We start from the raw sequence: 15,506 nt of genomic DNA, 5'->3' as shown, positions 1-15,506 counted from the left end.
ATGCTGCAAATCTCTTCCCTTAAAAAAAAAAAAGAAAGAAAGAAAGAAAGAAAATGATGAATATAGAGGGTTGGCAAATGTGGATAGCCTCTGGTTCTGAGGTTCTATATAGCTTCTAGCAAATGCTGGAGCAAATTCCAGTGGACCTTTAACATATGTGAGGATCTAGTGTCTGTTTTCCTTCATGTGTCTGTCTGTGCTCGTAGGTGGGAGGGGGTTATAAGGCAGGGTGCTTAAATGCTTTGTTGCATTATGTTAATTCCTCAGCAGTGCAATCAAATTCATGTCGTAATTAAAGCTGTCAGTTGGAAGGCAAGCCAATCGCCACGAAAGCACAGCATAACAAATGAAGTGAAATGATTCTGCGTGTAGCTATACAATGCTTCACCAGGCATGAAATTAAATAAGTAATTTGATGTTGACATCAGAAATTGAAATGATACCCACTGTTCCCTCATTCAGTTAGACCTGCATAAACAACAGCCAGAACAAATATGCACAACAAAGCCCTCTTCTCCACCTAGCTCCCTGAGTAATGTACAATATATATGCAAAGTGAGCATAACAGAGCTTTCCTAGACCTGAAGGATGTAATTTTCTTTGGTATACAATAAGATGATGTGTACGTGTGGGTGAGGAGGTGGTTTTGGAAGGGTACTTTTCCTTCTGGAATAAAATACATTTGCAGGAAACAGGGTGAATGAAATAAACAAATCCCATGTTCTCTCTGAGTAATTCATCCTAAAATGAGTTTACTTCCCAAGGGCATGACTCCAGGCTGGTGGAGACCTAACTTGGCTTTTGCCTTCACCTGTTCCATGGAGGCCTGAGAGTACTGAAAACATGTGACACTGTCACATGGTTAATCACTGTGTGAGAGGCTGTCTCCATGACTACCGTGAATCTTTTTTTTCATACTGCTATGAGATCAGGATTGGAGCAGGATTTCTAAGACTTGAGTCCAGTATGCATGACCATGTCTGTGCTGCTTTATTGCTCTGAGCTTGTCTGAAACACTGAGATGAAGAAAGTTCTCTGGACCCCGATTTAGTAATGCCCTGAATAGTGCTATCTTTGCTCCATGTGGACACAATTACAACCCCATCTTTCCTTCTCAAATAGCTTAGAATTAAAAGAGAAAAAATCACATCTAATGTATTTGGGGGATGTTTAATTTTCCTGAGTGAGCCTTTTTTCTGTATACAGTCTGTCCATTCATTTATTCATATGTTGACTCAACAAATGCTCACTTGATGCATCTTGTGTACAAGACATTGTGATGTGCTGTGAAACAAAGAAGGATAAACCTGCTGGTCCTTCCTACCTGTGGTTCATAGACCAAGAGGCAAGACTTGTTGGTAGAAGAGATAAAAGTGAAGGGAAGGACTATTGCATCAGGGTTGAGGTCAGGATGCTCCAGAAAGGTGGAACACCTGACCTGGTACATGAGACACAAGGCCTGGCTGGGGCATAACTTTGTAAGGAGAAGTTTTAGGAAAAGCACATAAAAAGAAAAGACACTCAGCTGGGTGTGGTGGTGCATGCTGGTAATCAGAGCAACTCTGGAGGCTGAGGCAAGAAGATTGCAAGTTTGAGGGGCAACCTCAGCAAATTCGAGAGACCCTTTCTCAAAATAAAAAATAGAAAGTACTGGGGTAAGGCTTACCTGGATTCAATCTCTGGTACAAAAAGCAGTACCAAACAAAAATATCCCCCCCCCCAAAACCCAAATCAAAAAACAACAAAAACAGAACTTCATAAAGGTTTGAAACACAGTGTTCCTTTTTTTTGGGGGGGGGGGGTTGTTTCTTTCTCCAAATAAATAATACCCTGCATTCATTTCAGAATTATTGTTTTTTGGGTTCCCTGTATGTTAGAACTATGGCAGTCCAAATTGATAATTCTTTTGACTAAAACCTTCAGAAAAACTATGCTTTTCACCACCTCCTTTTACCCACACATTCTTTGCATTTTGGTCACTAATTATGTTTACAAAATGTCTCATTTTTGAAAAGAACTGTGTGTGTACTAACTGGTGCCTTTAGGGAATAAACTGGAAAGTAGGTCACACACTGGAAAAGTCATCCAAGCCCTTTGGGCTTTCTATTTTCAAGTCAGTCTGGGCTTTTTCCTCTTTCCTGCCCCTTTGTGGCCACAAAACCGAGTAGCTTGAGACCAGGGCGTTGAATGTCAGCAAGTCAGGGAGGCAGGCTGATGCGTGTCTGTTTAGTCTCAGTGCAGGGCGAAATGCCATCATTAATTCATTACCCAGCTGCCTGTCAAATAAATTGGCAATTACATCCACCGCAGAAGCTTGGAATTCAGTAAATAGCACGTTAGCATCTCTGAGTTGTTGAGAGATGTAAAGGGGGAAATTAAGCAACACGGTGTTTGTATCAGTAGCAGATGACAAGGGGCAGCACGCGCTGGTGATGTGATGTGGTGATGAAAAGTCTGCAGAGGGCTGGTAATGAGCTGTGTGGATTGAAACATGTTAAAAACCATTGCTGATTTTCCACTTTGTCTTTATGCTTTATTGCAGAGTTCAGCTCCTTCCAGCTTGGGAACTGGCTACTTCGTAAGTCTATCTCAACTCCCACACGTGGGCCTTGCTTTGGCATTGATTCACTTCTAGAATGAATGCTTACTAGGATGTGCAGAAATCTAAGAAATCCTCTCTCAATCCTAAAGAGCAGACTGATTTCTGTCTTTTTATTGGGAATTGTTTATTTTTAAAAGTCGTTACCTGTTGGACCCTAGGGGATCATCAGTTTTAGATGTCTTGCTGGTTCCTAAGCACCTAGTATGTTTTCCCCACATCTGGCAGTGCCAGGGGACACAGGGAAATCCAATTGCTTAGGCCACTTTTGCTACATAAGTGTTTGTTTATTGAGGGGTGTCCTGACTAGGACAGGATTTGAATGGAGCATTGAGGTAGGTATTCATTCATTTTCAAGACTTCTTGAAGAACTTTCCTGTATATACAATGAATTATCTTTTTTAAAAAAAAAAACTTTTGATGAGAGGTGGAATTTTAATGGATGTTTTTCACTGACAGTCTGGGGAGGTGGCCTTTATGTTTTCTTTTAACAGTCATTAAACTCATTTTAGCAAATGGAGTTGTATTATTTTATTTCTGGACCTTGTTCTCTGTCTTTTGGGGGAAGATTAAGGGTAGAGAGACATGGAATTATTCCAATATTTTTTATGCACAACACAAAAAAGTATTTCTTCCTTATGTTTGTTTATAGCAAAATTATCCTTTTTGGTTTCAGTAATCCTTTCCAAGATAAAGTGGTAAAGAATGACAAATAGGAATTATTTACACAACAGGAGAATGGATCCGTGTATAAGTTTATTGTGGTACTTACAGGAGTCTGATGTGTGTGCTAGTCATGAACATTGAGACTGCAGTGCCTGTTTACTATTTTTTGAGAAAATAATGAAAGCATAAAAAATGAAGTGAAAAAATAATTTCCAATTCAGTTTAGTTGCTCTTAACTTTTTTCCCCCTCTAACAAAATTACTTTGGTTTTTCTTCTGTTCACACATTTCACTCAATACATTTGCATTAAAAGTATGAAAACCAGCATCATTTCATTGAATAATGAGTCTTTTCCAAGCTTGGCAGAAATGGTATTTTCTAGATGTTGATTTTATTTTTCTTGTCTTAATCTATAATAGGAGAAAAAGGATAACGATGATTTGGGACCTGCTTAATATAGTTGGCACACTTACCCTTGCTCCTACTTATTGTGACTGAATATTCATGCTTATAAAAACAAGCAGAATACATTCAGTTTCTTGCTTCAGTAGTTGAAAGAACAGACGTGGTCCCATCTGCCATCTCTTCACACCAGGCTGGATATGGGTTGAGATGCTGGAAGTAAAATCTGAAGGTTGATGATGTCTGTTCTCCATCCAAAAAGCAAATTCTCCCCTTTGCTTTCCTCAGCAGAAACAAAGCCAAAACTACTACCTCACCCTGATCACTTCTAGACTGAACGTTGTAGTTGTTGTTTCTGGTAATGGGTATTGCACATGCTACTGCTGATTTATATCCCTGGCTTTTTTTTTTTTTTTTTTTGAGAGAGAGAGAATTTTTTAATATTTATTTTTTAGTTTACAGTGGATAAAACATCTTTATTTTTTATGTGGTGCTGAGGATCGAACCCAGTGCCCCCGCATGCCAGGCAAGCACGCTACCATTTGAGCCACATCCCCAGCCCTATCCCTGGCTTTTTAAAAAAATTTATTTTGAGACAGGGTCTCACCAAATTGCCCAAACTGGCCTTAAACTTGCAGTCCTCCTGCCTCAGCCTCCAAAGTAGCTGGGATCACAGCTGTGCCCCAGTCCAGCTTATTTTGTCAATGTGATTACCTTGAGAAGAGTCATCTGTAAAAATTTTCGTTTTGCTTTTTGTTACTTTTAGTACATTGCTATGAGCATAGAGTCTTTAATTAGGAGTATAAAGTAGTTTTTACACTCAGACAACATTGAGTAACTGTAATAGCTTTTCCTTGTTTTGGTAAAATTTCTCATAGACTGACTTTGTTTATATCAAAATCTGTCATATTATTAGCTTACATGGAGAAGATATATACCAGATGTATGTTTAGTTCTCAAGTATGACAAAAATGTCCTACTTAAAATGTGTTTCCAATAATATGATTGTTGTATTATCAAAGTGCAAAATCCATTGATAACTGTTGCCAACTCTTCATCAAAAGTGCTCTCATTTTCAACTTTCATTCCCACAGTATTACATATACTTAATTTCCAGTATTCAACATTGTGAAGTTTCATACTTTTATGTGGATATTGTATGTACACAACTTGTAGTATTTTGCAAACATGTTCTTTGCACTATTTTTTAAATAGCACAATAACATTTACTTCTGTTTGTGAAGAAGACTTAGCATCAGGTGAGTGGGATATGAATTTTTGACTATATCGTTAATCTTCTTTAGCATCTGTTTGAAATGCAGATGGAGGCAAATCACCCACAGAGTCAATGAGCTATTAATATAATTGAACCATAAAGTGAACTCTTTAAGAAAACTGAAGGCACTTACCTGTTGAGCTTAGCAGCCTTAATACTGTCCATGTCCCAGCATCGCTCTTTATTTCAGAGTCTTTCTCCCTTTAGATCTCATGCTCCTGTACAGTTTTAAATGAACTTGGGTAAAATGTTGTTCATTATGTGTTAATATATGTACGTGTGTGTGTGTGTGTGTGTGTGTGTGTGTGTACACATACACTCATACTCTCATCCACCCACTTTTTAGCCAAAGCCAATATACTCCACTTTTTCTCACTTCTTTTGATGTATCAGTAGTGATGAGTTAGAGTGTTTTAAGAAGACACTTTTGTTTTTGATCTGGTTGTATTTGTTTATATCTCCTTGGTTTTGTGTTCCAGGATGTCTGCTTAGGTCTGTCACTTTTCCAATTCATTAAAAAGCAGAAGATTTGAGAAATGAGAACAGCAGCTAAACTCAGTATTTACATAAGCATATTGCAAAGAATTCTTAAAGTAGACAAAATAGAGAAGGATTGGAACAAACTTTCCACATTTTGGGGAGATTTTGAATAATGTGGGTGTTATATACACAGAAAGACATACGCACATATATATTCATTACATACACTTGCCTAGCTCAGCTCACATTCTAAATATAAATGAAATTATAGATTTGTTGGAATCAGTTCCTATTTTTTTTCCTTTTACTTTTTTTGGCAAGCATACTAAAACTTGTTGGGAGTATTATAGGATTTTCTTTCCTTAAACATCGATGCAGTGAACACATTTTCCTTACAATTTAAATATTTTAGGTTATATTCCCCTTTTAGATGTGCATTTGAAGTGTCATTACAAATGTAGAATGAAGAACTTAGAGGTAGAGAATGATCTTTATGACCTGTTGTATGACCTTGCCTTGGCAGATTATTTGATACCTCTGTGTCAGTTTCCTCATCAGTATCAACTAATGGAGTTGTGAATGTTGAACAAGATATTTAATGTATACAGAACAGTCACAAAATATAACTGTTGCCTTCTGTTTTTCACACTGTACTATGTCATGGAATAAACTTGGTCTTATTAAGTGGTAGTACAGTTCTCTGGTGGCAGAGGTTACCACCAAAAATTAATAATGAAAATTAGATGTTATAATTTATACCTATGGGATATAATGTAGTGTTCTCATTAAATCATCCTAGTAGGTTTCTCAAGTGTTTAGAATTTTGTGTTTGATTTGATTTATATGCATAAAGATATGGATTAAACACACACACACAGAGATATACACATATACACACTTCACTCTGTATGTGAAAATAAAGTAAATATGGCCTTTGTCTTCTAATCATGTGATCATGATGATGTTGGAATGACCTCTTCTGTAGGCTGCCCTTTTGTTTACCTGTTAAGCATCACTTGTTATTTTCTCATTCAGAGCTCTTGATATTTGTGAAGACTGCTTTGGCAGCTCTTAGGATGAGCTTGGGCGGCCAAGAAAGTTTTGTTTAATGTGTTCACATATGTTTGCTTCTCTTGGACACCAAAAAGAAAAGTGGATGCCGCAGCACATCTGAATGCTGAAAGTGAAGGCCAGTGAATGACTTCACAGTGGCCACGGGTGTGGTATCATTACAGGAAGGATCTGGATTCATCTTTACAAGCACCGGACTCCACATGCCAGCAGTTGGCAGCTACTTTGGGGCGACTAACTTGCCAGGCTCCACTTGACCTCCGACATAAAGAAGCAAAGCCTCACTTTTCTCAGGAGCCCATCCTGCCTGCTGCTCTACATAATCGTCAGCCATCTCACAGGTCTGGATCTGAATGTCTCAGAACAGCAGCCATAGATAGCTTGGCTTTGCTTTTCTAAATTCCACTGATTTAGGAACTCTCAGCTAATAGTTTTCATCCTTTTCAGTTGGATCAGTTCTACATACTTCAAAGTTGTCAAACAGACCAGCCCATTGCTATCTGGTGATTAAAACTTTCACATTATGTAATGAAGGAGAAGAGTTTAGTGATACATGTGCTAAACTAGGGTATGCACAGTTATGGTTTTCCTTAAGTTGGGTTGTTTATTTAAGTTTTGCTGATAGTTTTGATGATGGTCAGAAGGGGCCACATGTTGACCTTTTGTCCAGGTTGTGAGGTTGTAAAGGGATGGTTTTTGCCCTTTTACTCTGAAGTTCAATAACCTGTTACCTTGCTCCTCAAGTCAAGGGTACATATTTGAATTGGATACTGTATACACTGATCAGTTCTGAGAGAAGTGCACATGGAATAATGCCGGTGGAATAATGCCCATATTAGTTTCAACTAATTGTAGGAGGCTTAGATATCCAGCAGACCAAAAAAAAAAAAAAAAAAGGACAGAAGAAACTTTGAGGCAGAGGGAGCAAGGAAGACGAGCGTGAAAAATGGCAGGAAGGTGTGGAAAGTGGGGCTCTGCCCCATTTCTGGGACAGGGCTGGACTTGGGTTGCTTAGGAATGGGGATTGAAGGTTGGGACGTAGGAGGGGATGGTTTATAGGTAGGCCTGAACTTGACTTAGCAAGGTGTTAAAAAGGAGAAAATATATCAAATCAAGAAGTAATGACTACAGTGTTCTTATTTAGAGTTAGCATCTCAGGAAAAAATCCTACTGTGTAAAAATAATGAGACTGGGAGTTATGGGTGGGTATTTAGAATTGTGTTTTAAGTATAACTTAAAATCAAGGACACTACAGTGCTTTTGAAACTATCTGTGTACAGTGCAGAAACATTTGGGAAAATGAAATCAGTAGTTGTTCTTGATTGTGAAAAGCTACCACTTTGTTTTATTTGTTTGCTTGTCTTTGTGGTACTGGGAATAAAACCCAGAGCCTCATTTGTGCTAGACAAGTACTCTACCACTGAGTCCCAGATCCTGCTTAGGTTACCACATTATTGAATTCTAACTTTAAAAATACTTCCCTGAACTGTTTGCTTCTTATAAATAAAAATCATCATCTATATTGATTTGATTTTTTATTTATACTGGTACCAGCTCTTTTGGTAGGTTTAAGAATCAGGGAAGTAATTTTCTTTACTTTGGAGGATTGGTTTAAACCTGTGCTAAGTATTTGCATTCTGACAAGACTCCTATACATAGGCATAGATAAATTCTTTCATTGTAGGGGCATTAGACTGAAAAATGTATTTTTCATTTCCAGTCCTTACACTTTTAGTCATATTTTCAGGTATTGTAACTTTGAGAATAGGTCTGACATCTTGGAGCCAACCTCCTAATGAGGTGACCAGTACTCGGAAGTTCTTGCCAGCAGACTTTTAATCATTGGTGGAATCTCTGCAAGGGAATTACTTTTCCAGCCCTCCTTGTAGAGATTGTCTCCCACCTCCACGCCGTCTTTAGTGTTAACATTTTCCTTCAATACAAGGGAATTGAGAATCTGGTGAGTAGAATGATTGGATGAGAGAAAGGATCGAATTGGTATCTCCCTGTGTGCAACCAGTCCTCTCGTGTTTTCACCTTTTCTCAATCCTCATCTGAGGGAGTAGTCCTAAGTATTTTTAATCATTTATTATCTGTGGGAATGTCTGCTATTGCTGTTGTAAACTCCATTTAAGCAGATGAGATGAAAGCTTAGGTGCTCCTGATGGATGCAGGAAAACGGCCCTCAGCCTTATTTCTCTGTCCTTCTGGCCCTACAGATTTGAAGGGAATCATATTGGAGAAAAAGATTCAAGGAACCAGCAGACAAGAGAATTGTTATAGGGCCTTCATTTATATTCTTCATATTTTTTAAAAGATTTTTAAAAATATTTATTTTTTATTTATACTGGTACCGATGATTGAAGCCAGTGCCTCACACGTGTTAGCAAGTGCTCTACCACTGAGCTACAACCCCAGCCATATTCTTCATATTTTAAAGTCCATATTAGCCCTGAACTTTTGGCCACAGGGGACCTGCGTTTTTTATTGATGTCCCTGAGTCACAGGAATGCAGGGACTGTAGCATATGCCAAATATTGCCTTTCAGGGTCAGTGTCTGTGTATGTGAAAGAAGTACAGATTTCAGTGGAGTGGCCAAATATGGTTTTCTTTGAAATTAACTCATTAATTATTAATAACAGTGTATAATGTAATAGTTATAATAACTGATATTAATCATAAATAATAATGAACAGTGACTTGTATTTGTGTTGTTCAGTGAGGGTTTTTCCATAGCTGTGTTTAGTCACTTGTCCATCCTATTCCATAGCTAGAGTGCGCTCTTGATCATGGAGAGGTTGTGATAAAGGTTTTAGCCATTTGTGTTCTCAATCCCAGGGGCATGGATAGGTTGCTGCCACAGAATTTTGAAAATAATTTTAGTTTAATCTCTGTGGATTTCTGATACAGATATTAAATAATGTGGTCTTGCCCTAGTTAGAGATGTCCACATCACAGAAATTCTGTATTCATTGACATGAACTAAATGAAATGAGCCACAGGTGATGTTAAATGCTGAGGTTTACTCTGAGTACCCACACAATCTCAGTAGATTAACTGATCTGGAGTTTTACTATCAGTGAGAATCTCTGAAATCAAAGTACTCCTCCCTTTGCTTGAATTGGTTTAGAATTTTTTTCCCCTGAAATTGTAAATTAGATGCCTCCCAATCTATTGCATAAAAAACTTATAGTTTGGTGAGACACCAAGAGTATCATTTGAAAAGAGGTTAAAAAATACAACTGGGTCTCGTTAAAGAGGGAAAATGCTGTTTTAACTCCAACTGTCACATTTTTCTTTAGTCAGCTCTAGCAGTAAATAAGAGTTATTTGGAGGCTTAGGTAGTTTGAGACACTTCACGTATCTCCCAGTATTTGACTTTAGAAGTCAAACATTTAAAATGCATTTTGCTTTATAAAAATGTTTATCCATTTAAACTACAATGTTGTTTTAACAAAAGCACCCTGGTGACAAGTTGTTAAGATATAACACAGTTTAGTAAACCATCAAGTCTCATACACATATCCTTGAAAGACTAGCACAGTTACCCAAGGCTGGGCATCACAAATCGCTCTTAACAAACCTTAATTTTCTTAGTACAGTAACAAATGATCTACCATTGTCTTTTAGTAATTGGCTTTGCCCACAGTCATGTTAAAGGGACCTTCTTTGTACAATACTTAATCTATGGTCTGAAATCTTTGGTGTCTTATTTCAGGATGAAAAATACAAACAAAACTCATTTTAAACTCCATTGACAACTCTCTGGTAATAAATCCAGATGCAGGGATTGTGGCTGTTTTCAGGTATAAGCCTTTTCAAAGGAGATGACAGTCTATTAGAGGTTGTAAACTGTAATATAGTGGCAGATTTCAGATGGAGTGGTAAAGCCAGATAATTGCAGTATTTCCTACCTAAATGTGCTGCTGTGTGTAGTGGCCTCTGATTTTAAGGAGCCATTAAAAATGCAGCAAGGTATGACAGCAGTGGTTCCTAGTGTAGTCCTAATATTTCATTGTTCATCACATCTCATAAAATCTTGTGCAGACCAACAAATGACTACTTATGTGTACAACTGCGCTGCCCTCAGAAGGAAATTGGGGAGTCAGGCAGGGAGCATTACAGAGACTTACCAAGAACTCTGCCAAGCACACATGTGCCATATTTTTCTTATTACCCCCCCTCAGGAATTCTTCCTTTCCATTTTTGATCCCTAAAGGACACACACTTTTTACCTTTTGTGAGAAGAACCTATCAACAGGCTTCTTTTTCATACCTTTTTAGGAAATAAGTTTGACTTTGCTGAGAGAAGGTAAGGTTGTATACCATGAAGGGAAGATCATGGGAAGCTACTATCTCAACGTTAAATCCAAAAGGAACAAGATATTCATTTCCCTTGGGTTTCTAAAATATATTTTTAAATAACTTTGCAGTAGAACTACCTTTGTGATATGCAAACCTGTTATTTAGGGGGAAAAGGAGTATTAATGCTAAAACATTCACAGAAGCATAAGAAGCTGATGAATTCAAAATAGTCTTTAATCAAATATTAAGCAGCTAAGCATCAAGAGTAAATGGAAACCATAAGGTGTGTTTGTACAGAGTTGTAGTAAAGTCATAAGTTGCCTTCATCTAAGTGTGTTAAATTGCCAGCTTTATTAATTTAGAGAATGACATAGACCTGCCCTTTTGGTTTTTCATAGATTTAGATTTATAAAATCTCTATGTCAGAAAGGACTTTAAAAATCACCCAGTCTGTCTGCCAATCTGGAACACAACTTTGAAAGTTAAGTACCTTGAGGGTGGGAGAGTTAGGAGGATGACCGCGCTCATCCTGCCTGTTGATCTTTAGTTGTAATAGTTGAAGATCACATCAGTTTTCCTGTCAAGTGTTAACACTGGTATCTTCTCTTGATGACAGTGATTTAACCAACAACTCTCTTTTTCACTTTTTTTCTCTAAAAATTTATTTGCTTCAGTCTTAACATAGGACCTTTTTGTGTGTGTGTTCCTTAAGAAAAAAAATCTCAGTTGAAATTTATGTCGCTCAGTTTACTTGGCCTATTTGGGTTCTGTCATCTAATATATTGATGTTCCTTTTAGTTTCACACATGAAAATAATTCAGTTTTGTATTTGTTCCTTCTTGACAGAAAAAAAAAATCAGTGCTGCTAGATCTTACTCATTGTTGTCTTTATGATACCTGAACTTTATGGGAGTCAGTGTATGAGGGGTGGCAATTACATGTTCTTCACCTTCTTTTCTACTGGTGACTTTTATCTGTAATCCCAATAGAAATCAGAATTATTCTTTTTGTTTTGTTTATCCATAGACACATTTGGAAATGGCTTTGAGACAATTCATGTATATACTTAACATATTCTACTTTTTTTTTCTTTTTATTCATTCTAATTGTTTTTAAAAAATGAACTGAGTGTTCTCCTTGGAAAAGTGTAAGAGTCATTGTTACCTTACATAATGGCACTTTAACATTAAAATAAACTTATTTTAGGTTTAGTCGGGTTGTGAATATATTCATAGTAAACCTCTTTAAATGAATCATGTGAACAAGCATTATTGTCTAAAATAGATGAAAGGACACACTCAAAAGTGGTACAATTTGATATAGCATTTAAATCTTAACAGTTATGCTTGAATAATGAGAAAAAGGAGGTAAGTAAAAACTTGCTGGTGTTTTTAGTAAATTTGTGTTATTACTTAGTTGTGTCCTAATGTTACTGAGTTTTGACATATAATTGATTTTTTAAATTATTGATATTTTTGAATCGGTTCAGCCATGAAATTAATTAAACTTGTTTATTAATCTCTGTTCATTGACTATAATGATATTCGATTCTCTTTGAAGGGACTTTTTTATGTCAGCACATCTGTGGATATGTTGACCATTTAATCACTAATTAAGGGACTGTACATGTATATATTCCTGTGCCAAGTGTTCTCTGCCTGAATACTGGAATAGTTCACTAGAATAGTGAACTTCATTCTATAGTCACTTAAGTTCTTTAGCTCAGAATATTCACAAAGATAAAATCATTGCAGAACCAGTTGTTTATGCACATACATCTGAGAAAAGTTTGGCTTCATTAGACCTGGATGACTAATGGATGGCATGCTGAGGGAGTGGTTACAGTTGGGTTTCTTTCCTGCTTACATATGTGTGTGTGTGTGTGTGTGTGTGTGTACACACACACACATCTCCATGAATTGAACCCAGGGGTGCTTAACCACTGAGCCACATCCTCAGCTTTTTTTTTTTTTTTTTTTATGTTTTATTTAAAGATAGTGTCTCACTAAGTTGCTAACGCTGGCTTTGAACTTGAAATCCTCCTGCCTCAGCTTCCTGAGCCACTGGGATTACAGGCATTTGCCCCTGAACCCAGCTCCCGCACTCTTACATTCCTATGCTTAGCTTTACTCAGGCTAGGTAGGCCTCAGTGGTTTGTTGCTGAAGTTTGTGTTTTCTCTTTAGTGTTTAGAGTATAAGACTTTAGAACTCCTATAGAAAGAAGAAAAGCAAAATAAAACCAACTCTGGCTGGGTGTGGTGGTGCCTGTTGGTAATCCCAGCAATCCTGAAGGATGACACGGGAGGATCATGAGTTCAAAGCCAGCTTCAGCAAATTAGTGGTAAATTTTCTGATTTTAATTATCATGGATCTTTCTAATGATTTTTACTCCTGGGTATTTGTTTATTTGACATATTCCAGAGACTATTACCAGCTATCTACATTTATTAATTATTCAGCTTTACACAGTGACCTTAGGAAATTTGAACTATTTGTTATATTAATTGTATGGATAAGAAAACTGATGCTCAGAGAAGGTAAGCAACTTTCCTAAAGTCATATTGTTTGGAGATTTAAGTAAAGAACTAAGCCTTTTAACAGAAAATCATTCTGCCAAGAGAATAAGTGCTTTTTTCATAGTGATCAATGGGAAAATAGTAACTGCTTTTTTCCCTCTCTACCTTTCCAGAAACATGCTGAATTTGAGGTCTGTCTGTATTTGTTTTACCTCAATCAGTAGACATAGAATAAGAGAGTTTTTTCAGGCAAGCATAGAATCCTGCCTTCTTCCCCCCCCCCCAAAAAAAAAAGAAAAAGAGGTTTTATTATTGTGTTCTTTTTATAATTATGCCTAGTGTTATGTATAGAATATATAGACCATTTTGAACAAGGTCCAACCAAAAGCAAGGGAGTAGACCAGGATAGGTTTCAAGTTTCCCAAACGTTTTTGTTTATAAGAATACCTGCGTATCTTTTTTACTGTTTTTGTAATTAACGAATTTTACTTTTTAAGAGCATTTTAGCTTTGCAGCAACAACGGGAAGGGAGAGATTTCACCTGTATCCCCTGTCTTCACACATGCACAATGTACCCCCATTAAAGACTTCCTGTATTTCAATGGTATATTTTTTCAATTGATGGATGTACGTCAGCACATCTTTATCACCCAAAGTTCATAGATTACCTTAGGCGTCATGCTCCGTATTCTTTACTCATAGGTATTAACAAATGTGTCATGTTTGCCAGTGTAGTCCTTTACAGAATAGCTTTACGGCTGTAAAAGTCCTTCTTACTCTGCCTGTTTCTCCAATCTTCCCCTTTAACCTCTATCACTAATCTTTTTTGCTTTCTTCATACATTTATCTTTTCCAGAATGTCATCTATGTGGAATTGTAGAATGTATTGGCTTTTCAGATTGACTTTTATGTGTCTAAGTTCCCTCTATGACTTTGCCTAGCTTAATAGATCATTTAATTTTTAGTATTGAATATTTTATTTTCTGTATATACCAAAGTTTATTTATATAGTTGTCTACTATCAAGATGTCTTGATTATTTTCAGATGTAGGTAATTATTAATAAAGCTGTTATAAATAACCTGTGTAGGTTTTTGTGTGGACTTGATTTTCATTTATTTAGTAAATATGAGGATTTGTGATTGCTGGATTATATGGTAGCATGTTCACTTTTTTATGCTTTTTTTTTTTTATTTTATTAGAGCTTTAAAATATATAATATTGGGTTCATTTTGACAGACTCATACATGCAAGAGATTTAGTTTCTGTCCTCATTCTCCCCCTTTTCCCTCCCAACGTTCTCCCTCTACTGATCTTCCTTTTGCTTAAGTTTTTTGTTTTTTAATTTTTTTATTGTCAATGGATTTATTTATTTGTTTGTTTGTTTATTTATATGTGGTACTGAGGTTCGAGCCCAGTATCTCATACATGCTAGGCAAGTGCTCTACCAATGAGCCACAGTCCTCAACCCCTCCTTTATTTAGTTTTGATGGTACTTTCTACATATACATAAAGGTGCAATTCCAATCTCCATCCCCTACCACCTTCTTTCCCTTAGTTTGCTCTAGCTTCCACTTACGAGATAAAACTTTCAACCCTTGATTTTCTGAGTCTGGCTTATCTCACTTAGCATGATTTTTTCCATTTCTTTCTATTTATCAGCAGATGCCATTATTTTATTCTTCTTTATACGTGAGTAAAACTCTATTGTTCTCTGACTTTGTTCTTCAATATTGAGTTGGCTCTTTTATTTTTTTTTTTAAGTGGGGGGGATATAACGTTTAGACTCATATGGATTTTTTCATATGGATTGTGTTGACATATGGCATCCTTACAATATTGAGTTGTCTTGTGCATGAACATGGAATAACTCTTCATCAATTTAGTTCTTAATGGGATGACTTCGTCCTCATGTCATGTGCAAACAAAGATAATTCAATCCTCTCCTTCCCGATATGTATACCTTTTTTCTCCCTGTGGTTTATAGTATGATGGTGGATGGCAGTGGTGAAAGGAAACATCTTGCCTTCTTCTTTGTTCTTTGCAAGAACTTCTGAAGTTTTCATTATTAAATCTGTTAGCTGTAGGTTTTGGTGCAGAAGGTCTTTATCTACTTGAGGACAATCTTTTCTATTTCTCATTTTCTAGAGTCATCAAAAATGGATGTTAGATTTCTTCCAGATGTTTTTCTT

The 15,506-nt window shown here is 36.7% G+C and overlaps 1 protein-coding gene across 1 annotated transcript in view; it reads left to right on the top strand.

Annotated features, from left to right (window-relative positions):
* LOC143384873 (autism susceptibility gene 2 protein-like) overlaps nt 1-6,893 on the top strand; it is a 526,849-nt gene extending 519,956 nt beyond the window's left edge. Inside the window, exons 4-5 of the mRNA XM_077105989.1 lie at nt 2,543-2,578; nt 6,633-6,893. Of these exons, the coding sequence (XP_076962104.1) occupies nt 2,543-2,578; nt 6,633-6,893 (297 nt within the window). The remainder of the gene's footprint in view (nt 1-2,542; nt 2,579-6,632) is intronic.
* Nucleotides 6,894-15,506: the final 8,613 nt, after the last annotated feature.

Source organism: Callospermophilus lateralis, chromosome 19, assembly GCF_048772815.1.
Source record: "Callospermophilus lateralis isolate mCalLat2 chromosome 19, mCalLat2.hap1, whole genome shotgun sequence".
Taxonomy (NCBI): domain Eukaryota; kingdom Metazoa; phylum Chordata; class Mammalia; order Rodentia; family Sciuridae; genus Callospermophilus; species Callospermophilus lateralis.
Note: the sequence above shows the minus strand (reverse complement) of the source record. Positions and strands in the feature narration are given on the sequence as shown.